Source organism: Berghia stephanieae, chromosome 1 (genome assembly GCF_034508935.2).
Source record: "Berghia stephanieae isolate SIO BIC M18660-M18661 chromosome 1, UCSD_Bste_1.3, whole genome shotgun sequence".
In the NCBI taxonomy this organism is placed as follows: Eukaryota; Metazoa; Mollusca; class Gastropoda; order Nudibranchia; family Aeolidiidae; genus Berghia; species Berghia stephanieae.
The window spans coordinates 21,888,626-21,914,362 of NC_088360.1; the positions used below are offsets into that span (position 1 = coordinate 21,888,626).

The 25,737-nt window shown below is 37.5% G+C and overlaps 1 protein-coding gene and 1 long non-coding RNA gene across 8 annotated transcripts in view; both read right to left on the reverse strand.

Annotated features, from left to right (window-relative positions):
- Nucleotides 1-25,737, reverse strand: part of LOC144970364 (multidrug resistance-associated protein 1-like) — a 98,280-nt gene that overhangs the window by 71,458 nt on the left and 1,085 nt on the right. Inside the window, exons 1-3 of one of the 7 annotated variants that reach the window (XM_078909929.1) lie at nt 9,828-10,000; nt 4,773-4,837; nt 3,015-3,197 (exon numbers count right to left, since the gene is read on the reverse strand). In XM_078909929.1, the coding sequence (XP_078766055.1) occupies nt 3,015-3,197; nt 4,773-4,805 (216 nt within the window). In that variant the 5' untranslated portion in view covers nt 4,806-4,837; nt 9,828-10,000. Of the gene's footprint in view, nt 1-3,014; nt 3,198-4,772; nt 4,838-8,669; nt 8,782-9,827; nt 10,001-25,737 lie in introns of those variants that run through there. The other 6 variants (XM_078909968.1, XM_078909977.1, XM_078909946.1 and 3 more) reach the window with 6 other exon arrangements.
- LOC144970339 (uncharacterized) lies at nt 15,139-16,788 on the reverse strand. Its single transcript, XR_013644938.1, has 3 exons — nt 16,384-16,788; nt 15,729-15,844; nt 15,139-15,371 (listed from the first exon to the last, which is right to left on the reverse strand). It is a non-coding gene; the product is annotated as an uncharacterized LOC144970339 (long non-coding RNA).

The window sequence follows — 25,737 nt, forward strand, 5'->3', positions numbered from 1 at the left end:
AAAAAAAAAGAAATAAAACAAATATCACTCAAATCCAAATCCCAAAAATCCGGCGACATTTTTTTCGGTAATCCAATCGGCCGGCACCCATGCATACACACTTCCAAGGAATTAGGAACCAGAAAAGTAGAAGGTGTGATGTGACAACATCTCTGCCCTATTGATCTGTCATCTGCATTTTTTGCGGCCGCAAATATCAGGGCGATCCGCAAATTTTGGCAAATTTCCCAAAATTGGGAAATCGTGGCAAATTTTGGGGAAAAAAAGAAGCGAAAACAAAATAACGAAAAAAAAAGTGAGAAACTTGAGAAATGTTGCAGCTTTGCCTGGGCCCAAACCAAGGGAAGCTACTCTCTACGGATAATGATCCTTTAAAATCTTTGTAACAACGCTATTCACAGTCATTTCATTTCTCAAGTCAAATAAACCTCCTTAAATGTAATAAATTGTCTTTTATATATATTTTTTTCTGTATCGCGTGTTAATTTTTACTGAAACGCTTAGTTCTCCTCTGCAAATTTTTTTGGGGGTTTTTTTTGGGCAAATTTTAGTCCCAATTTGGCAAAAAATGCAGATGACAGATTGATTGACATCATAGTCCTGGAGGAAGCAAGATAGAGACCTGATTGCTCAGTTGACAGAGCAATCGTTTCACAACAAAATGGACCAGGATCAATCCCCGGGTGAAGTCGGGATACTTTTCAGACCCACCCAATAGTGATTGGGTAGATAGGTCTGTTAAATCTGGTGGAAAGTACTTTGTGATAATCTAGAGTCCTATCTAAAGAGTAGCAAGCAATTCCCACTGACTGTTTAATGCTATAGGTACTGGGAAAACACAAGTTTCATATTCTTTTACTTATAAATCAAATTATAACAACATCTGCATCGAAATCACCCTGATGGAGTACAGGCTTGAATCTGTGGCCGTGAGCGGGGAGCTGCAAGGTCTGGGCCGGACGTCCCGCTTGCTGAAAGGAAATTGATGTGCATTTCGAACCCAACACCTCTCATTTCCAGGTGCATTGATTGCCGCATAATCCTGTCTGACAGAGATTATTGCATATGGCCTCTCATGCATTATTGTGTCCATAACAGCACCTTCCCGTGGTGTTCCCCGTTTCTACTGAGTTTGTTATGGGCGCGACCGAGTCCCCGGCGGTATAACCGGGCTAGGGAGTAGGTGAGACCCCTTCCTCTTAAGGTGCAGGAGACAACCCACCGATGAGTGGTACACGCTCTGCTCCTCACCCACCCACCTCACACTCATTCTGTAGTGTGGTGTCCTCTGTATGTCCTTACTTTTCTTAATCTACCCCTATAGCTCATACTTGTTTCCTAGTGCTGTAACTTTAACACTTCTATACTCCCTCTTTGGTTGGCCTGTGGCCCATGTCTTCTGCATGACTATCTGTGATTGATTGTAATCATGTATCCTTCTTAAAAGGGCTGGTATCCCTTTGTTTTAGGCCCACAGAATCTCTCATCGACACAAATGACCCAGGACGTGACGATCCTCTGTTTATGAAATATGGCCCTTTAAGCAGAAAGAATAACTGAAATAGATAACTGCAAGCCAGGAAACAGTAGGTGGCGGGGAATGGGCGACCGTCAATCATGAAGGAGACTGTGGGAAAGATAAAATGAAGGCTACTTGACTAAACCCTAAAAACATCAATTATATGAGGAACATGCATCTGCAGCTCAACTCCTGATGTTATGCAGCTGACAAGGAATACAGGTTAGGGTGGGAAGACAGACCAGAGACTCCCCAGCATGCCATGACAAACTACGTCATGGCACAAGACCGAAGGGCTAGAGCTCAGATGGTCGCTGGTTCGGATAAGTAAGTAAGTAAGTAAGTGGCCGTGAGCAACATAATATGTTATAAGGTAAAAGTCTAGGTTTACATATTTGCTGATAACCGAACACAATTATGGGCTTAACTTACTAGCTATAATTGAATTGTAATTTTACAATCATTTGAGAGTATTTCAAACAATGAACTCATGTTGTTTTGTTTTTAAGGGTTTTACGGCGCTTGCAACACATTAAGGTCATATCAGCGCCAGTAAAAAGGAAGAAAATGGGATAGTAAAAAGTTCTAGAATTACAATTAAAGCACAAAAGAAAAGGTAAGACAAAGGGGAATTGGTTCAAATAGGGAACAGGTGTAGATTCCAAGAGCACACTGTCAAAGTACTTTGTTTGAGATCACCTAAAAATCTCATCCAGACACAAGCACAGGTCCCAACTAAGAGGAATACACTCAAATGTTTACCAATCCTATAATATAATATGTAAACTAAACATAATACAATGCATAACAGAGAGATAATTTACAAGGAAAAAAATATCATCTCCTAAAACTATAACTATACATTCGACTATATCCCTCCCAGCTAAGGAACTCCGGCAGGATCAGGAAAAAACCAAGTAATCTCATTCCAAGACAATGACAGGAAACAATTGAAAAGCAGGCACAGGGGGATAGAAGACACAGTAAGTACCTCCCTGCCCACTATGGGAGGTCAGAACCCCACCCAGAATGAACTCATGGTATACATTGATAAACGTGAACGATGCGAGTGAGAGCTGAAAACTAGAACGTACAGTCAACACTGCTTAATCGCACATCCTCGGGAGTTTGGGTGAGTGTGTCGATAAGTGGAGAAGCTAAAAAATACATCTAAGCACCAGCTTGCATGTGCCATTTATGTAGGAATTCCACTCTGAGCTTACTACAGGCTTGGGACCTTCATGTTCAAGATATCAGTTCACCGCTGAAGCGTATCTTGTCCATTGGAACGAATCAATTGAATCATTACTTTTTTTTGGTGTGTTTTTCAGATATTTTTCTCCAGTCAAGATGGAATCAAGGGGAAGTGATTAAGCAGAGAAGGTGTGCAAAAAAGCGGAGTGATCATATAGAAAATTCTGTTTTTTTGGGAATGTGTAGCGTATAAGCGGAGTGAGTGATTAACCGATGTACGATTAAGCAGAGTGAACTGTACCTGTTTTAAAACAAACAGTCTGGTGAATGGAAGGCCATGGTGAGTTTGACCGTTAATCAAGTACAGACTGTAGAAAGGTGAGACGACAAGTAAAAAACCACAGGGGATCCAGGTCAGGGCCGTATTCTCAAAACATTCTGTAAGCTCCGGCCAGGAGTTATTGTTCCAGGTTAAATCTACATCCTGTTGATGATAGAAAAGGATTGAAGTGAGATTACCGTTAATCAAGTAAAGGCATGGACGGTTCCCTTTAACCTTTTCAGGAAGATAGTTGCTTCCAATGCAAAGTAACTCAATCACTGCTTGAATACTTGGTGGACAGGGAGGGGGAGTCAGGAAAAACATTTTTCTTGACTTACTTATGTGGTTGGATCGAAAGATTCTGGGTTCAGCTCTTAGCAGTATCGCAAATGAGCATTTATATAGCGCAATATCCACAAAACGTGTTTTACGTGCTTTACAAGGGGTCCTTAGCCAACAGCAACACAATATGTAGGATAGGACATGACTCCTGTTAGATGATATTACAAATTTTGGGAGAGAGACAACTCTGTTAAAAGCCAGGTACTCATTTTACACCTGAATATAGTGAGAATGTGAGTAAAGGGCCTTGTTCAATGACTTAACCATGCATTGCTAAGATCTGAACCCAGGGCCTTTCGATCCAACCACATTGCTGCAAGTGAAGTTAAGATTTTCTTTTTTTCCTGATTCCCCCTCTCTGTCCACCAAGCAGTCATTGAGTAGCTGGTTCTGCAAAGTACTTTGCAAGTATCCAATCCAAAGGGTATCAAGCAATTGGAACTGTCCATTTCACACTATAGACATCAGGATAAATTCAGACTCCATAGACTTTATAGCTCTGAAGGACTACTTTTTAAAAAAAAGTAAAGGCATTATAAATAACAGAATATAAATATAAACATGAGCCTGCACATTTTCTTATATTGATGCTATAGATTTAGGCAAAATACTCGCAGTCTCATTGATATATTTCAGTGAGAACTAATCATTTAAATGGCTGTCTAAAAACAATAACAAAGAACGTAGTGACGTTAAGTTCGTTCCTTCTATATTGACGGATCCAATCTCTATCCATGCACGACGCAATTTTACAGGAGAGACCCAAAAAACCCAAACCCATCATTGCACGCATTCGTGGTACATAAAACATAAATATCCTTCATGCGTTATTAATAGTGCTATGTAAAAGTAGAAAATGGTAGGGGCTGCCTGAAGCCGGTGATCATGAAAATGGAGAGGCTTCGTATGGGAACAAAACAGACAATAGACGTTTCGGGTACAAACTGTTCGTCAGAACAACAATACACAATTAACGTGGAAAACAAGTATTTGTTCTCCACATTTATTTGTGTATAGTTGTGCTGACGAAGGGTTTGTACCTGAAACGTCCAATTATTTTCCACATCTTTTTCTGTATTGTAGTGCTGAGGAAGGGTTTGTAACTGAAACATCCATTGTATGTTTTGTTCCCATACGAAGCCTCTCCATTTTCACTCTTTCGTTTGTGTTTACAGTGCTATGTATACTACTCTAGGAGGTTCTAGATGAGTAGGGGTTTATCGAAAAGGTAAAAATTAAAAAATCAACCCCCCCCCCCAGTTACCTGATTAGAGAATGAAACTCGAGATGTATATATATTTTATTTATAGAATTATGATATCACATTCATACGGTCAGGCTGTGATGATCAGAATACTCTTAGTCATAATCAATCCTTCTCACAGCGGGTCTTACCCAGAATTTATCCCCCCGACATAACTGCTCCATGGTTGTGTTTCAATCACCAAATATCCCTGGACCTGTGGAAATATACAAAATCAAAAGACAAACAGAACTTTTAATCATTTGCATTTTCTCATAGAGTTAATTTTTTTTTTACAATTCTCTTAATAATAAGAACAAAGAACAAAGAAAGTCGGCTCACTAATTGGAGACACCGAGGATGTACAAAGAAGAAAACAGCTATCAAACGCCGCACTCAGTAAACTCACCAATGTATGGATTAGAGGTGACAAAATAAAGAGAAAAACCAAACTGAAACTGTACCATGCTCTTGTAAAACCGGTACTTCTGTATAACTGCGGCATTTGGGCGTTGACAAAATCCGAAGAAGAACATCTGGATGCCTTCCATCGCACACAGCTAAGAAGGGTACTGGACATCAAATACCCCAAAAAGATCTCAAATGAATCACTCTATAAGATCACAAAAGAAAGACCAATCTCCCTTGACATTTTACAACAACGATGGCAACTTTTCGGTCACATACTACGCAGGGACAAAAACATACCAGCAAACCAAGCCATGTCGGGATACTTCCAAAAACACGGGAACCTTTTCAGAGGAAGACCGATCACAACACTCCCCGTGATCCTAAACAAAAACCTCACAACACTTGGACAAAGCATTAGTCTCATAACGGCAGGGGACCTTGAAAATCTGAGAACCCTAGCAGAGGACCGGCAATATTGGAGACACCTCACACAGGAAATACTGGAAACAGCCAAGGCGACCCGATCTTTCGGTCGAGACGCGAAAGGCATCTAAGTCAAGTCAGTTAATAATAATAATAATATTAATAATAATAATAATAATAATAATAATATGATAATAATAATAATAATATATGATAATAATAATAATAATAATAATAATAATAATAATAATAATAATAAATAATAATAATAATAATAATAATAATCATCATCATCATAATAATAATAATAATAATAAATAATAATAATAATAATAATAATAATAATAATAATAATAATAATAATAATACAATAATAATAATAACAATAATAATAATAATAATAATAATAATAATAATAATAATAATAATAATAATAATAATAATAATAATAATAATAATAATAATAATAATAAAAATAGTAATAATCATAACAATACTATTACTACTACTATTACTAGGTACTACTGCTTAAAAACCCAAACAACTGGAGTTGTTCTATAAAGCGCAATATCCACTAAAAGTGCTCAATGCGCTTTGGTTAATGTGAAGCAGGAATTTAATGTTTTTCAGTGTTTAAAAAACAAAAACAAATACGGAACCCGATTTCTTAACAAAAGCCTTTATTCCAATCCAATTTTACAGTTTACTCTAAAATTCTATGATTCTATTTTTAGCATCAGGTCCACCCTGACATTGTACATAGTGTTTTGAAGTGACAGGTCATATATTATGGTCTAAGAATCCGAAAAGATCTAACTGTGACTCATTGTGCCAAACTGGTATTATGAACAAAGCGAAGAAACTTTTGTTTTGAGTCAAAATGATTACAGATCTAATTCAGAAATTTTTATATGAATTAAATGAAGTTTTTAAAAACAAAAATAAAAATAATTGAGCATTTATATAGCGAAATATCCACTGAACGTACTCAAAGTGCTTTAAAAGGAGTCCCCAGCCAGTGGCAACACTTAACATGTAGGATGAGATATGCCTGTTATCCGATAATACCATTTTTTTCCCCCGACAGAGACAATGCTGTTTATGACTGGATGCTCATTTTACACATGAGTACAGTGAGCGTATAGTGAGTAAAGAGCCTTTTCTCAAGACTCAACAATTTGTCACTAAAAGCAGGATTTGAACCCTGTCCTTTGGTAATTGTCATACTGTTTTGTTTTTTTTTTAAAAAGTGTTTTACAGCACTTGCAACACATTTAGGTCACATCAGCGCCAGTAAAAAGTTCTAGAATTACAATTAAAGCGCCCAAGAAAAGGTAAGACAAAGGGAATTTGCTCAAATAGTAAAACAGATGTAGAGCCCAAGAGCACACTATCAGTGCACTTAGTTGGAGATCACCCAAAAGTCTCATCCAGACACAAGCACAGGTCCCCGCTAGGAGGAACATACTCAAATGTTTACAAATGATATATAATATCTAAACAAAACATAATACAGTGCATAACAGAGAGATGATTTACAAAGAGAAATATATGTGCTCAATACGCTTTGGTTAATGTGAAACAGGAAATTTAAGTTTTTCAGTGTTAAATTCACCGGGCGCAATTAAAAAAAACAAAAACCTTGAATTAATAAATTTTAAAATGTTGGCTGGATGCAATTAGTTCGAGGAGCCGTGTTCGAGGTATAAATTGGTTCAAGGAAGGAATGGAATGATAACAAAGAATAATAAGGAAAAAATTCAGGACATTCAAACGAGTTTGAGGAAAACGTGTGTTCGAGGAAACTGTACTGGAGTGTACATAAATTTTGTGATGCTAGTATCCTGGTATAATGAAATTGTTGAGGATCATGATGATGATGATGATCGATGGAGATGATGATGATAATGTGATGGAGATGATGATGATGATGATGATGATGGAGATGATGATGATGATGATACGGGGGAGAAGGAAAGTAGGAGGTGGGTGGGGAGGAGCCTGGAGACATAATAAGATAATGATTTATAAGTCTTTAGATTCAAATTCATGTTTTTGACAAAGTCTCTCACCCCCAACCCTTACCCCCCCCCCCCTCCCTCTGTCTCTAATACACACACACACACTCTCTCTCTCTCTCTCTCTCTCTCTCTCTACATTCCTTAACTCTAAACTCTTGCCTAACTGTGAATGGATCTATTTATGGCAAGTTCTGTTCTTATCAAACGTCACACTGAATACTATATAACCTGATGGAGAAAGGAACCCAAACAATCGGTGACCTAATTTTAAAAATCCACCTTCAGTGGTACCTAAGTTTACAGATGGCTAAAAACCTGAAACTGAAACAAATTGTTGCCGATTCTAAGTTAAATATCAAATAATAATATGAACAACAACAGCAATAATAATAATAATGCTAATAATAATAATAATAATAATAATAATAATAATAATAATAATAATAATAATAATAATAATAATAATAATAATAATAAATTAATAAATAAATAAATACAATAAGAATAATAAATAAATTCCAATATAAAAACACAATCTATGTTTTCGACTTAAAAAGGGGGTTAAGTAAGTCCAGAACACAGGGAATGCAGTTGGAGTTGGACAACGTGCTCTAGTAGTAGTAGTAGTAGTAGTAGTAGTAGTAGTAGTAGTAGTAGTAGTAGTAGTAGTAGTAGTAGTAGTAGTAGTAGTAGTAGTAGTATTAGTAGCGTATGGTTCCACCGCCAAATTCATTTCGTCAACACAGCTTCGGAAGGCTTGTACGCTGCCATGACCCTGACTGAAGTGATACCAGCCTAGATCCAATCCTGCTAGAACAGCTGAAGATGAGTAGCCAGACCAAGAATGATCCAAACCGGCGTCCAGATAAGGTTCTTCCTCCGCCTGGACCCGTACCTCCACCAACACAATGAAAACATGCTCTTATTTACAGGTCTGATAACCCAAGTTGTCATGTTTATGGACTCATTGTTGTAATGAAAATTAAATATTCTTAACAAACTGACATCGCCTACACATACAGCAACATTGACTGACGACCTACGTCAAACTAAATCAAGACTGGGTCAAGACCAAGACTATGATTATGATGAAAATTAAAGCCTATAGCCTATAGCCTATGCCTACGCGTTCGGTTATCAGGCTTGCAAATGTGTTCGTTTAGAGTTGAAAGACGTTCTGAAACAAACACGCACCGCCTGTTTGAGGTCTTTAAATCTGGAAATTATTGCACAAACCCAAACAACACCATTGATATTATTTGCGTTGGATAACATTACATGAGTCTTCGCAGAGAAACATTATCACAAGAAGTGAAAGTGAAAGTGAAAGTAGGAGTAAGAATAAATTCTTACATTTGATTTGTCTGTTTCGCGCACATGCGCCCACTGACTATTATTATTTGGAATCCTTATTATTATTATTATTTGTGTTGAAGAACAACCTGTTCTCCAATACTTACGCAATGTAGAGGCCAACACAGTCAGTAAAAAAAGTAGTATCTAGTAGTAGTAGTAGTAGTAGTAGTAGTAGTAGTAGTAGTAGTAGTAGTAGAAGAAGTAATAGTAGTAGTAGTAGTAGTAGTAGTAGTAGTAGTAGTAGTAGCAATAGTAGCAGCAGTAGTAGTAGTAGTAGTAGTAGTAGTAGTAGTAGTAGTAGTAGTAGTAGTAGTAGTTGTTGTTGTTGTAGTAGTAGTAGTAGTAGTGGTAGTAGTAGTAGTGGTAGTAGTAGTAGTAGTAGTAGTAGTGGTAGTAGTAGTAGTAGTAGTAGTAGTAGTAGTAGTAGCAGTAGTAGTAGTAGTAGTAGTAGCAATAGTAACAGTAGTAGTAGTAGTAGTAGTAGTAGTAGTAGTAGTAGTAGTAGTAGTAGTAGTAGTAGTAGCAATAGTAACAGTAGTAGTAGTAGTGGTAGTGGTAGTAGTAGTAGTAGTAGTAGTAGTAGTAGTAGTAGTAGTAGTAGTAGTAGTAGTAGTAGTAGTAGTAGATATAATAGAGCAGCAGCAGCAGCAGAGCAGTAGTAGTAGAGTAGTAGTAGTAGTAGTAGTAGTAGTTAGTAGTAGTAGTAGTAGTAGTAGTGAGTATAGTAGTAGTAGTGGTAGTAGTATTGTAGTAGTAGTAGTAGTAGTAGTAGTAGTGGTAGTAGTAGTAGTAGTAGTAGTAGTAGTAGTAGTAGTAGTAGTAGTAGTAGCCACTCCGCCACGACGCTCCCAGCAGTAGATAGTGTAGTAGTATCTTGCTCTCGTAATAAAACACATGTGCTAATACACCATTGTCATCAAATAATAAAAATCTACGTAATATCATTAACATATAAAAACTTGGGATATTGCAATCTTTATGATCTATAAAACTCACCCGTCACACTCCTTGGAAAACACCAGATTGAATGAATAATGAATAGGGAGATAGAGAGGAGAGAGAGAGGAGAGAGTAGAGAGTAGAGAGGAGCTCTCGGGCCGCGGGTAAAAGTTAGGTGAAAAGAAAAGTGAAAAGATGCTTCACTGGAAACGGGAAACCCCTTTTATTGCATCAACAGTCGGCAATACACTCAAATTGCCAGTTGCCAGCTTCGTGTTTTAAAACTCAAATTATCTTGATAATAACATTGGGTTTCCACCTAGCCCCCCCCCCCCCCCCTCCCCCGCCCCTCAAGATCCCTCAACGAAAATTAAAGCTGTCAAAGAGTGTTCATCGTTGGTTAGGTATTCTAATTCATTTGTTTTTCTTATCAAAATGGTTAGGCTATTGTATGGAATAAAAAATGCACACAAAAGTATGGCTGACTTTCATAGACAAGTTAGTATTAGGTAAAATAAATTAGGTCTATAGAAGATTTTCCGGAATCCCGATGGCTCAGTTGGCAGAGCACTCGCTTCACAATTCAAGGGACCGAGATCGTTCCCGGGTGCAGTCGAGATTATTATTATTTTTCTTCTGACCCCCTGTGCCCCCCCCCCCCAACTGTCGGGGGTAGCTAGGTCTAATAGATCTGGCGGAAAGTACTTTGCGATAGACTAGCGTCCTATCCAAAGGGTAGCAAGCAATTTCTATGGTCCGTTTTACACTATAGATACATGGATAAACTTCGACTAAATGGGCTCTGAAGGACTACTTTTATTTTCAAGTCATTAATCATTTCATAATTTAAGTAGTATTTATCTTATATTTTGTCATAATGTAAAAGTATATTGTGGATTCGTTTAACTGTGCCTATCTCTGCTCCTTTTTGGTTTATTATCCTCAATCTTTTAAAATACAAAAATAGTGTGGCACTTTTGCTATTTTTTTCAAAAATTATCTGGCTAATTTTAATTCCTCCCGTGTCTATTACTGGGTCAAGGTCACTTTCCAGTGAATGGCGAATGGGATAAGTGCCGGTGACAGGTTGATGTGCTGCTTGGTGACGATAACAATTTATAGGCTACCCACGAGGACTATGATAAGTAGAGTATAGATGAAATCATCAAAACTTTAATGGCTGGTAACATGTGCCACACCACGTGTGTATGACCGTAGCCATCGTTAATTAACATAATAACATTACGATGGCTACGGTATGACTGTGTTGGAATGACTATTGATACTATGCGTTTACTAAAAAAAAAAAAAAAAAAAAAAAAAAAAAAAAAAAAAAAAAAAACAAAAAAACACAGAAAACAACTCATAACATGCCAACCGAATATTCCTTACCAACACACAAATCTATGTGTAACCTTAAATGTGTATAGATAGTATGCGCTTGGCTAAGAAGCTCATAACATTCCCATCCGGAAGTATAACGGACCAACACACAAAACTGTGTGTAACCTTAAACGTTTATAGTCGGGTTAATACAGTTCAGTGAGCATTACTCATAAACGCGGATGGCAAAAAACAATAATAAAGACCTGAGTGACGTCATCTTCGAACTATCTATAGTCTGATTAATACAATTTAGTGAGTACTACTCATAAAAATGGCTGGCTAAAAACAATAACAAAAAGCTGAGTGGCGTCAATTTCGTTCTATCTATAGAGCGTGTGTGTATGTGAGGTGATGATGATGATGGGTGGTGGCAGTTGGGGTGAACACTGATCACGACGACAATGACGATGATGATAAGGATGATTGGGAGGGGGGGGGGGGGGGGGGGGGGCTATCATGATGGTCTCTTCCCCTGGATTGCATCATGTCTTGAAATAGAACTTTCCATAATCTATTTTTGGAGGGGTTGCATCACTTCCTGTGCCTGTAACATAAAATCTTTGGCCCCAATAGGATTCAATAGTCGTAACGTCACTTCCTTCCTAATGACGCATGGTAACTTAGTACCACTGGCTCTGAACTCTGAACTATCGGAACAATGGCGGACGCCCATATGAAATATTTCTCCAGCGAGCATAAAAGCGTATCCAGAGGAGGAAAAAACATAAATTTGATCATGTTTTGACTTTTACACATTCTGATCACAAGACATATTAAAAGTTCTGGCCAGCTTGAAGAATAAAAGGTAATGGTTTTCTTTGTTTAGAACCAAGATGGCCGTCGTTGCCGGGGGGCGTGACATCAGACTACTGAATCCAATTGATAGGCTCGTATGAGGTTGGCGTGACTCAGGTGTTTGTTATTGCTTTTTGCCATCCGCGTTTATGAGTAATTCTCACTAACCTTATAGATAGTATGCACTTGGCAAAGAAGTTCACAACATTGTCATCCGGAAGTAAAACTGGCCAACAAACAAAACTGTGTGTAACCTTGAAGGTTTATAGTCTGGTTAATACAGTTTAGTGAGAAGTACTCATGAACGCGGATGGCAAAAAACAATAACAAAGACCTGAGTGACGCCATCTTCGAATTACCTATAGATAGTTTGCACTTGGCTAATAAGTTCACAACATTGCCATCTGGAAGTATAACGGACCAACACACAAAACTGTGTGTAACCATGAATTTTTATAGTTTGGATAATACAGTTAAGTGAGAATTACTCATAAACATGGATGCCAAAAAACAATAACAAAGACCCGAATGACGTCACTTCATTCTATCTATAAAACCGTTCTCTGAAATAACAAATGTTAACCATAATTTTGACCCTAATACTTAAAACATTCCAAATTTCGATTGATTGAAATGACTAACACATTCCCAAACTACTCTCAAACCTGGGACGTCCCACGTTCTCGGTTTGAGAGTGTTTTGGGAAGATGAGGGTTATTATAATCGATTACTATGAAGGACGAGTTTTCTGTTCAAGTTATAAAGATGTGTTTTTAAAATATATCTATAAATAGACACGACATAATGGCTACAGTAACGGGTTTTAACCTGGAGATGTTAATGGTTTTGACCTGCACACGTGTATAATATCCGTTCCCTTAATGGAAAAATTGTGCAAATCGTGTAACCAGCATGAAATTTTCACACAAAGTGCAGAATTTTATGAGGATTTCGAAAATAGGTGGCTCCAAGTTGAAATATAGCTGGAACCTAGAGTTATTGCCCTTTAAAGGTGACAAAATACATTTTTTCAACATTTTATTTTTTTCTTCTCAAAAAATTACGGTTTTATAAATATTTTATAATGATGTGGTTATTTTGCTATTCCCTTGCGTACTTTGGACTCAGAAAATATTTTTCCATTTGAATTTTATTGAAATATATAAGAAAATACGAAATTCAATTGGGATTTTTCAGGAAATTAAAAAAAATATATATCTCCTTCCTGGAAACTGTTTAAATGGTTTAGAATCTGACATATATTTGAAATGCCATGCATTTCAAAAACATTTTTTAATCTTCACATCCTCTAAAATCAAGCAATATTAATTTGATTTAAAAAAAACAAAACAATAATAGACAATTCAACCGCCAAAGCAAGTACCCCTTCTCCTCCCGACACACACGTACAATCACTCTCAAACATAAGAGTACAATGTATCTCTATCATATAGCAAATAACACGTTTAAATTTATATATATATATATTGTACAATACATATTTATTCAATGAAGAATTGAACCATTTAAAACATTTTTTTTTTCTGTGTACATATTTAACAGCAGCATTATTATAGATTTACATCCCTTTTTTAAAATTACATTGTTGAAAACATACAATTGAAAAACGTGTTTAAAGTCAATCATTGTCTCTAGAACATTGACTATTGCAGGCACATAACAGAGTACATGGAAGAGATGCCTTAACACAATTGCATCTTTTGGAGCATCCCTTTGATGAACAGTTACATTTAATCAGATTTAGTGAGGCATGTGTAAGGTCAGTCAAAGTGGACCACTTTGGCATCCCATCTTCTTTCCAACCAAAATCTGATTTGGAATGAAGACTAGGGTCTTTAGCAAGAGAGTGTTTCCATACATAACCAGCTTGGTAAACTGCTCGATTTAAATGCTGTTTGAGAGCTTCACGAGTTGGTGGCATATTGTCTGGAAGGCGTGACTTTTTAGTAAAAAGTTCACGCCGGCATTCATTGACAGCAGATAAGTTGGTTGCTCTGTCAAACAACAAACAGACAAATCTCTGGATGATGTTGAAATACTTGTCTCTTTATAGAACTGGCACATTCTTTTACTAGTTTCAGCTGTAATATCTTTTACCCTAGCATAGGAAATTGATAAACCCAGAGCAGACAGTTTATCAATAAGACCTTTCTTTCTGGTTTTGGCAAAAACCATGACTCCTAAATAAACGGGGATTGGGGTTTCCTTGGACAACTGTTTTCTAGTGCTACCTGAATTTTGCGGGCTTTTGTTGTTGTGGTTCAACATGATAAGCTGTGAAATTGTCATGGTATGTCGATTCTGATGACTTAAACTTAGCGAACACTGACCACTTCAAATGCCATTCACAATTTTCACTAATGTGTGTGGTACACTATTGACAATGCTATCATGATCTATATTGAGGGGTGATATGAATGTATGATTTCTTATTTCTGCTCTTATAATATCAACTGCTTTTTGTATTGCAAGATCATCATTTGAATCTAAATCGGAAATAGCTGCTTGTGAAATAATATTCCCCTCTTTGAAAGTAAGCAAGACTTCCCGCCCATCCCTGTATTCCATTAAAGAAGGAACTCTCGATAGTAAATTTTCTTTGAATCTAGTTTTATGTACATATACATCCGACAAATTTATGGCATTTAATTTTGACAAAAGTAAATTGTAGAGATCATTCAGCTTAAACACAACATTTGTGTCTGTGCGAGCTTGTTGTTGATCAATAAAATTGACAATATCCTGTTTGCATTCTGCAATGTGTGTTTTGTATTTGTTGTCTGAAGTATTTTTACCTCTAAAATCGTCTGCTCTTCTGTGGAACAGTATAAGGCAAGGCTTATGATACTTTGCTTCCATCGCAATAAGATAACCCTCCGCAAATACTCTAAGAATACTTGTATCTGAAAGAAGGACAGCTTCCTAGTAGACTTTTTGTGAAAGAGCAGAAGTCCGGACCTCAGTCAATTCCCCTTCACAACCCTTACAAAACAAGCAGTGTTTGCTTATATGTGATGTGTTTAATGTGCCTCTTGTATCAGGACTTGCAACTGCTTCACTATTACATTGATTTATCTTCTTTGCAAGCCTTTTGAGTTTTGATTTATGAAACCTGTGTCTGCAATTCTTATGGTAAAGTCCATCATTGTCTCTCAAAACCTGAGTCATGAAAAAGTTTGATATCCTCAGAAATGGCAACATAAGTGTCTTCAATACAATTTAACTTGGTTGCTTTTTTAGGGTTTGTGAGAGGAGAATTTTCAATGGTTTCTTGACAAAACAGGCACTTCGACCAGTCAATTTCAGGGGAAGCTTGATCGAGTCTTGGAACTTTGTTCAGATTTTTACAGTCGACAATGGATGTCTGCCGCTTCTTTCCTCCTGCCATATTAGCGCATTCTAGGAAGGAAAGAAAAATAAATCAAAACCCCATGACATACTCAAGAGACAATATTTAAAGTTATTTCCTACAAAGTGTGAATTACGTAGTTTCTCAAGTTACAGAAAATGTTACCATCTTAAGGCGATATAGGGTAGCTTGAGAGATGACAGAATGAACAAGTTTGTGGGCGTGCGAGTGTGTGTGTGTGTGTATGCGTGTTAGTGTGTATTTGTGTGTGTGTTTGCGTGAGAAAGGTTAAGCACATATTAGTTGACGGGGCTTGGATAGCTCAGTTGTAAGATTCTCTGCAAAACAACAATAAAACAACAGCAACAACATCAACACACACACAACGAACACATACTTCCAAATACCTGTTAGAATGGAACTTTAGTCCTTGCAATCTTGACCATTCAACAAATCAAACTAGCATTCCCATTTGACGAGGTCCCCAGGCATGATGCTTTTAAGGAAACAAAGGACTGTGAGGCTGGCAAGTAGAAATATAACAAACAAGTCAATACATTGTTTAAAAAAACCAAACCTGAACATGCAACAGGTAAAGCAATGTGTGTGAATATTAGCGTGTATTGGTAGAATTGTGTGTGGAGATGTTCTTTTTTTGATCAACTGAGTTAATAATAAATTAGTTATGTTTTTTTCTTTCTCGGTCAGCAGTAGTGATAAACACCGTTATTCTATCATCAATCATCGACAGGCTAATATATATCTAATCGAATCTAAAAGGGTCTAAATTTAGTACTGACATAGCACATGTAACTTATATTATACTAAGATAGAAAAATATGTTCAGATCCAAGCATGGGCCATAATCTTACTCTATCTTTTGCATCCTGGGGGCTTATGATATGACTGTGACTCAGCTTTGATCTGACCCAATTCTTTTTTCACAACTCAATTCCTTTGTCATACATTGCGCAATACTTATCGCACTAGCATGCGCATAAAGTAAAATAACATCACGGTGATATAAGACATTTATAATAGATGAAAAAGATTGTTCCTTACCTTTTCAATGAATATCGATTGCACAAAATAAAATTGTAGTTTGTTGACATCGTTCAAAAGACAAAACTCATTCTCTCAGTTATTTTATAGACAACACATGATGCCATTGTCGGTAGATGGAGCTGTCGTTATCTCGAAGGGAGAGGCGGTGACAGATGACAAAACCGCATTTCGATTTAGCATTATTGTACTGTACACAATGGTTGAAAGAAACCTCTTTAACTGCTTTAAATATTTTTTTTTTTAGTCTCTTGTTGTTGTTTTTTTCGTTTACAGGCGCTAAGACATCCTAGTACATACTTAGTAAAGGATAGGTCGACCTAATGACTCATAGTTTTGTTGCACGGGCAAAAAAGGACAATTTTTATTGGGGTTTTTTCTGCGGTCAGAAGACCAAAAAAAAATGTTTTAAAATAATTAAAAGCTATATTTTTGGTAAATAATAATGGAAAACATTAAAACAAACATATGTCCACGATCAAAAACACATCAAGATGTTCTTAATGGGTGAGAATGTTTTTTTTTTTAATACTTTTGTCATCGAGCGCAAAAACGTGACAAAGTGCGCGTTTTCAATAGACTTTACGACAAATTTTAAGGTCTTTTCAATAAAAATGGTATTTGGAGCCACCTATTTTTCGAATCTTCATAATTTTCTGCACCAATTTGTATACTTAGTTTGCTGGTTACAAAAAGTGCACAAAACGCACGGAACTTGCCGCTAAGAAAACGGACTAGTGCTCGAGGTCATTGGTCACATTGGAATTTGTGCTCAAAGTGACCCACATAGTGAAAAGTGTTCATAGTTTTTGAAATATCTAACTTCACGATTGGTCATTTCGTTCAGCTTGACACAGGTGTATGCCTGCAACTTTCAAAAACAAAGCAGCGTGTTTACATTTCTGAAGAAATATCTAATCGTTGGACAGCAACAAATCATGTGATTGATAACTTGGTTGGACGAAAACATGAATATAGATCGCTCCCATTTGATTTGAGACAGCCATTTTAATGGTCAGTTCTTTCCCCATTGTATCAATCAGACTATCAATTACGTTTAAGGTGACACAAAGAGTTGTGTGTTGGTCGTGTGTTGTGTTATATGTCTGGCGAATAAAAAGATAAAATAATAAAAATTCCCTTTAATAATCCCCACGGGGAAATTTGTCTTTAGGGTCTATTCCAAGCGGAGACTGAAATAACTCAGGCGTCAGCCGCAGAGCAGCGTCGCAAAGTGAGCTTGGGCGAGGTGACTTGCTCAAGGCCACACAGCGAAGATGCGGGTGATTGAACTCAGTACGATGCAATGACCACGGAGCCACACTGCCTTTTTTTGTTGTTTTGAGTATTGATGTTGAGAGTATTTTACCTAAACGCACAGCATCCAGTTGGTTATGAAGGAATGCAACAGACAATCTGTGGTTTGTTTTATGACTGTCACGGAACAGTCAATTTCCAGTCACATCACAGGAATGAGGAATGTGGCTGTGGAGGGAAGGTCAGGATTGCCAGGTTGGCCTTTTCGAGGACCAGACTCCACAATTTTGGTCTTTTAGTAACAAGATATGAAGTGGTCTTTTAGCAATGTCCTGGGCTTTTTTTTAGAACGCTTGGCCTTTTGGTCATTTTGTACATTTTTGGCATTTTAATAATTCATATTTTAGCCTTTTTATACAAGTTTTAGGCATTCTTATGCAACAGCAACAACAAAAATAATAATAAGATAAAAAAAAGGAGAGAAAATGGAAACTCTCCAAGCACACAGAATTGTTCTGAAACTGAAACTGATGCTAGACCTAAAACTGGGAGCGGAGAAACCTCTCTCTCTCTCTCTCTCTCTCTCTCTCTCTCTCTCTCTCTCCGCTACATTTTGTAAAAAACACCATTATATAGTATACTAAAAATTTGGTCTTTTGTTTGGCTTTTTTTTTTTGCAATTGAAATCTGGCGTTTGCCTAGTCTGGCAACCTGGCAATCTTGGTGGAGGTTGCACCACTGAACGAAATTTGTTATTTATTATCGAGAATAGAACCGGAAGTAAATACTCCAGTCTGACAGATACACCTACTCGGTTAACCACAGAGAGATAAACATACTATTTGATCGACGTATACTTGTTTTCAGGTCTGATAGGCCAACGCTTTAATGGCTCAATGTTATAGTAATGGAAATACTCTTGAACTACTGCAAAAATATTGACAATATTAAATTACAACGTTGTTACAATCAAGCCCATGATTGCTTTCCGTTGTCAGACCTGTATATATGTGTATATTTTTGTGATCCATCGCCTCAAAACGGTATTATGTCGGAGCAAACGGAATGCCAAAAATAGATTTTATAATGACGGCAATCAGGCTAGGGGAAAATCGAGAGGTTCAGCAGATAACACGCATCACGTATCACGTATTGTCTCGTATTTATCATGTGCATCAATATAACTGTCATCTGCATTTTTTTCCAAATTGGGACCTAAAATTTGCCAAGATTTGCCCAACCCCCCCCCCCCCCCCCCCCCCCCCCCCCCCAAAAAAAATTTGCCAAGAAATTTGCCAAAAAAATTGCCGAGGAGAACTAAGCGTTTCTGTAAAAATTAACACGCGATACAGAAAAAAACATATATAAAAGACAATTTATTACATTTAAGGAGGCTACATTTATTAATTAACACAATGTAAAGTGGTTTATGCGCCCAAACTTTTCAGACAATCACACACACACACACACATACACACACACACACACACACACACACACACACACATACAAACGTACACTTTCAGTCAGACTCATCAAAGGCCTAATTTTCTTTTACTACTCAAAAAAAGCTGCAACATTTCTCAAGTTTCGCACTTTTCTTTTCGTTATTTTGTTTTCGCTCCTTTTTTCCCCCAGAATTTGCCACGCGATTTGCCAATTTTCCCAAAATTTGCCACGATTTGCCAATTTTGGGAAATTTGCCAAAATTTGCGGCTCGCCCTGATATTTGCGGCCGCAAAAAATGCAGATGACAGATATAAACCGCCCAGAACTTAACCGCTAATAGATGCTGTGCGCTTGAAAATCCCAAACATTGCCATCCGGAAGTACAAGGGCTTTCGGATCGGAAGGTCCTGGTTCAAGCCTCGCTCGGCGCATAGTTGAGTCCTGTGAAAAGGCTCTTTACTCAAATTATCTCACCGTACTCAGGTGTACAATGAGTACCTGGCCGTTAACAGAGTTGTCTCTGTCCGAAGAAATTGTAATATCGCCTAACAGGCGTCATGGTTCGTTCTACATGTTACGTGTTGCTGTTGGTCAGGGACCCCCTGTAAAGCGCTTTGAGCACATTGAGTGGATATTGCGCTATATAAAAGGTCAAATTGTATCGCTCCCGGTAAAACTACTTTCAATGCTGAGCTGGTGAGTCTTCCACGAGGAAGTTTTGCTTGAAGAAGAAGAAGAAGAAGAAGAAAAAGAAGAAGAAGAAGAAGAAGAAGAAGAAGAAGAAGAAGAAGAAGAAGAAGAAGAAGAAGAAGAAGAAGAAGAAGAAGAAGAAGAAGAAGAAGAAGAAGAAGAAGAAGAAGAAGAAGAAGAAGAAGAAGAAGAAGAAGAAGAAGAAGAAGAAGAAGAAGATGATGATGATGATGATGATGATTATGATGATGACGATGATGATGATAATGATGAATGATGATGATGAATGATGATGATGATGATGATGATGATGATGATGATGATGATGATGGTGATGATAATGATGATGATGATGATGATGTTGATGATGATGATGATGATGATGATGATGATAATGATAATGATGATGATGATGATGATAATGATGATAATGATGATGCTGGTTTTCCATCAAGAGATATTTTAATGCTCTAACATGGTTCCAATTCCATTGTCTATAATGATAAACAAATATTACGATCACGTGACTGTCTCAAATCTCCCAGTCTTGGGAAGAAATGATTCTATCAATGGGAGCGATCTATATTATTCAGGTTTTCGTCCAACCGAGTCATCAATCACATGATTTGTTGCTGTCCAACGATTGGATATTTCTTAACAAATTATGTAAACACGCTGCTTTGTTTATGAAAGGTGTAAACATGTCAATGTGTCAAGCTGAACAAAATGACGAATCGTGATATTAGATATTTCAACAGCTGTGAACACTTCACTATGGTGGTCACTTTGAGCACATTTTGCAATGTGATCAATGACTGTATTAACCTGACTATAAACGTTCATGGATACACACAGTTTTGTGTGTTGGTCCGTTATACTTCCGGATAGCAATGTTATGAGCTTCTTAGCCAAGCGCATAATATCTATAAAACCAACTTAGAAAACTATATGTAAATTTAAACGTTTCTATATTGATCGAGAAAATCTTGTGATAACTAGTCACCCATTTGGTGGTATGAAAACAACAACAATGGTCAGAGAGAGGTCGATTTCATTCACGTTATTGGTTATAAACAACAAACTATGCCTGTCCGAGCACATGTGAAGGTGTGTCACAAATTCCATGTTTTGATTGGACAAAAATCTACTGGTTAATACAAACGACCGCTACTTGATTTTTATACGGTGCATGGAAATGTTTACATTGTGGCGACATCCAATAAAAATCTCAAAGCGGCACTGACGCTTCATGAGAATAATCATGTGATAATTGGACTCAGTAGTCTGATGTCACGCCGCCCGGCAACGGCGGCCATCTTGGTTCTAAACAAAGAAAATAATTACTTTTTATTCTTCATGCTGGCTAGAACTTTTCATATGCCTTGTGACCAGAATGTGTAAAAGTCAAAACGTGATCAAATTTATATTTTGTTCCCTCTGGATACGCTTTTATGCTCGCCGGGGAAATATTTCATACGGGCGTCCGCCATTGTTCCGATTGTTTAAAGCCAGTGTTACTAGGTTACCATGCGTCATTAGGAAGGAAGTGACGTTTCGACTGTTGAAGAGTATTACGTGAGACCGTGATGCGTTATGCGTGATACGTGTGGTATGCTAAACCTCTCAAATCGTCAGTTTTTGTCAGTTTATCAGAAATAATATATTCATCCTCTTAATAAAAGGCAACAAGTTTTACCAGCCTCAGATACTAGACAAGATAAAGAATATTTTGTCATTATCCAGTCAGCTGTGGTACTTACTCTGGAAAAAAAATAAGTATTAAAAATTTGGCCAGAAAACCGTTCTTCAAAAATCGATCGATTGGCAATAAACTCTCAAACCCGAGTCTTCGCGAAATCTTACACACATTTTTTAAAAAAGTAGTCCTTCAGAGCCATTAGGCTCATGGAGCCGGATGTCCCCCGGTTTCTATAGCGTGAAGCGGACAAAAGCAATTGGTTGATACTCTTTGGATAGGACGTTAGTCTAACACTTAGTACTTTCCGCCACATCTAACATATCATCCACCCAATCACTGCTGGATTGACTGAGGGGTCAGAAAAAAAAACAAAAACCCCAACAATCTCGACTGCACCCGGAATCGATCTCGGCCCGTTTGATTGAAGCGAGTGCTCTACCAACTGAGCTATCGGGACCCCCCCCCCCCCCCCCCCACACACACACAAAAGACTTTACCCAAATCTCTATTATTCTTTACTAGTTACGGTAAAGTCAAATTTTATCATATAAACCCCCCCCCCCCCCGCCCCCCTTTCCATGACATGATAGCAATGCCCTTTGGATGTGATGCTGCACGGAAAATATAGATAGAATGAAGTTGACGTAAATCGGGTCTTTGTTATTGTTTTTTGTCATCCGCGTTTATGAGTAATTCTCACTAAACTGTATTAACCGGACTATAAACATTCAAGGTTATACGTAGTTTTGTGTGTTGGCCCGTTACAGATAATTGTGACCCACCGTGTCAAAGCGGTATTATGTCGGGATCCACTCGGTTAGGGAAATTGAATTCTTTGCCACAAATATCAAACTTGGGTTTAATTTCTCTACGTTATGCTGGAGTATAAATACTATTTCTTGCTTTACAAAAACTTCTAAGGTCCAATTTCTCATCATTCTATCTCTAAATTTACTTTTTGGGGTCTGAATCATTCCGACATATTACCGTTTTGAGACGGAGGGTCACGTATGCGCTTGGCTAAGAAGCTCATAACATTGCCATCCGGAAGTATAACGGACCAACACACAAAACTGTGTGTAACCATGAACGTTATAGTCTGGTTAATACCGTTTAGTGAGAATTACTCATAAACGCGGATGGCAAAAATAAAGAATTAATAAAATAAAGAAGCAATAAAGAACAAAGACATGAGTGACGTCAACTTCATACTATCTATACTTTCAGATGGCAATGTTGTGAGCTTCTTAGCCAAGCGCATACTATCTATAAACACCAGCTCTGAACCCCAGACCAATGGGACAAACACGTAACGCTATGCGTGACCTTTAATCGGAAGGAATGAAGCTGACGTCACTCAGCTATTTGATATTGTGTCCAGACCACCGAATGGGTGATTGGTTCATAGACCTTTACGGATATAGATAGTATGCGCTTGGCTAAGAAGCTCATAACATTGCCATCCGGAAGTATACCGGACCAACACAGAAAACTGTGTGTATCCATGAACGTTTATAGTCGGTTTAATACAGTTCTGTGAGCATTACTCATAAACGCGGATGGCAAAAAAACAACAACAAAGACCTGAGTGACGTCATCTTCGAACTATCAATACTTAGTTCTGTTTGTTGATATGTTCCATCTGGCGAGCTGATGTTGTGGGCATTTTAACTAAACGCACAGCATCAATAGTCTGGTGGAGAGAATTTAGTGACAACTAATCACACAAACGGCGGTAATTACGAGGAGCTGAGTGACATCAACTTCATTAATCCCTTTGAGAGGATAGGCCGTCAAATTATTCAGACATCCGGGTATTACAGGTTTGGGTTAACAAGCCAAGACTGTATTCGACTATGGTTGATAAGAACAAAAGCTGGTGTTACTCAATGATAGAATGGTTTTAGGGTTATCTCGTTGACCTCGTGTGAAAAGGTCAAGGTTCACTCCTAAGATAAAGAATAGAATAGATAGTATGCGCTTGGCTAAGAAGCTCACAACACAACCGTCTTGAAGTATAGATAGAATGCGCTTGGCCAAGGAGTTCACAACATTGCCATCCGGAAGTATAACGGACCTACACACAAACTCTGTGTAACCATGAACTTTTATAGTCTGGTTATTACAGTTTAGTGAGAACAACTCACAAACGCGGATGGCAAAAACAATAACAAAGGCCTGAGTGACGTCATCTGCATACTATCTATAACGGACTGGGTGGGAATCCTGACCTCCCATAGTAGGCAGGGAGGTACTTACTGAGTCTTCTATCCCCTTATATCTGTTTTCCAACATGCTTTCTGTCTTTGTCTTGGAATGAGATTGCTCGGTTTTGTCCTGGCCCTGGCCGGACTCCTGGCTGGGAGGGAAACAGTCAAATGCATAGTTATTGTTTTGGGAGATGATATTTTTTCCTTGTAAATCATATCTCTGTTATGTATTATTATATTCGTTATTTTTAATGTATAATGTAAGCATTTGAGTGTATTCCTCTCTGTTGGATTTTGTGCTTGTGTCCGGATGAGACTTATAAGTGATCTCAAACTAAGTACATTGTTGGTATGCTCTTGGAATCTACATCTAATCCCTATTTATTGTTCCCAGTTCCCCTTTGTCTTACTTTCTCTTGGGTGCTTTAATTGTAATTCTAGAACTTTTTACTACCCCATTTTCTTCCTTTTTACTGGCTCTAATATAACCTAAATGTGTTGCAAGCGCCGTAAAACCCTTATAAACAAAACAAAACAAAAAATAACAAGTATAACAAGTGTAACCTTGAACGTTTATAGTCTGGTTAAAACAGTTTTGTGAGAATAGGGTTCAACAGTCGTGACGTCACTTCCCTCATAATGACGCATAGTAACTTAGTAACTGGTTCGAAACTATGGGAACAATGGCGGACGCCCTTATGAAATATCTACTTCTCCGACGAGCATAACAGTGTATCCAGAGGAGAAAAACATTATAAATCTGATCATGTTTTGACTTATACATTCTGATCACATGACACGTGAAAACGCTCCAGCCAGCACGAAGAATAAAAAGTACCGATTTTCTCTGTTTAGAACCAAGTGCTGGTTGCTGGGCGGACGTGACGTCAGACTATTGAATCCAATTACTCATAAACGCGGATGGCAAAAAAACAAACAAAACAGTAACAAAGACCTGAGTGACGTCAATTATTGTTGATTCTAGTCATTTTTATTTTCATATTCAATTGTCACGATAGATGGAATGTAGATGACGTCACTCGGGCCTTTGTTATTGTTTTTTTCGCCATCCACGTTTATGAGTAATTCTCACAAAACTTTCATAACCGGACTATACAAGTTCAAGGTTACGCATAGTTTAGTGTGTTGGTTCGTTATACTTCCGGATGGAAATGTTGTGAGCTTCTTAGCCAAGCGCATACTTTCTATAGATCGAACGAGAATGTAGCAATGACTATGAAAAATGTTTTTTTTTCTCTTTTTGAGGAAAATTTTTGTCTAAAATCAAAGCCCTATCTCCACTGAGTAAAATGTTTTTGAATTTTGAAAATCCATTCATAAATAAAGAAGTTATGCAGTTTCAAAGGTGTCATTTATTTGGATGACCCGCAAAGAGGAAAAAAACGCGAAAATATGGGACGCTTTTTCGGCATTTTTTTTCGACCTCTGGTTGTATCTTGCGTAATAAGTGGATTAAAAGATTGAAACTTGAAGAGCAAATTAGGATGGTGTTTTGTAAAATACGGGAAAAGTACTCGAAATATTCATATGAAATTTTGCAACCAAAAAGAAGAAATGTTCATGTATTACCTTGTCAGCGACAAAACCTCCACGCCCGGTAGTTTTAGAAATATTTTACTCCAAAGATTAAAAATCTATTTTTAACGGTCTTCTGGTAATTGCACGAGTTTTGTCGCTTGACATAATCTAAAATGGCCTTTTTTCTAACTGTGTCAACTTTCAGTCATATTCATCGATAAACAGCGTCGTAATTAATTTTTTAAAATAGCATATACGAAACGGCTTCGTCCCATATTTTGACGCGAATTAGGGCACTTCGTGAGCGAAAAAGAGGCCCAAAGATTTGTGCGGGATAGTCATTGCAAGAGAATGACGCCACTCTTGTCTTTGTTTTTTGTTTGTTTTTTGTTTTGCTATCCGCGTTTATGAGTAATTCTCACTAAACTGTATTAACCAGACTAATAACGTTTAAGGTTACACATAGTTTGTATATTAGTCCGGTATAGATAGAATGCGCTTGACTAAGAA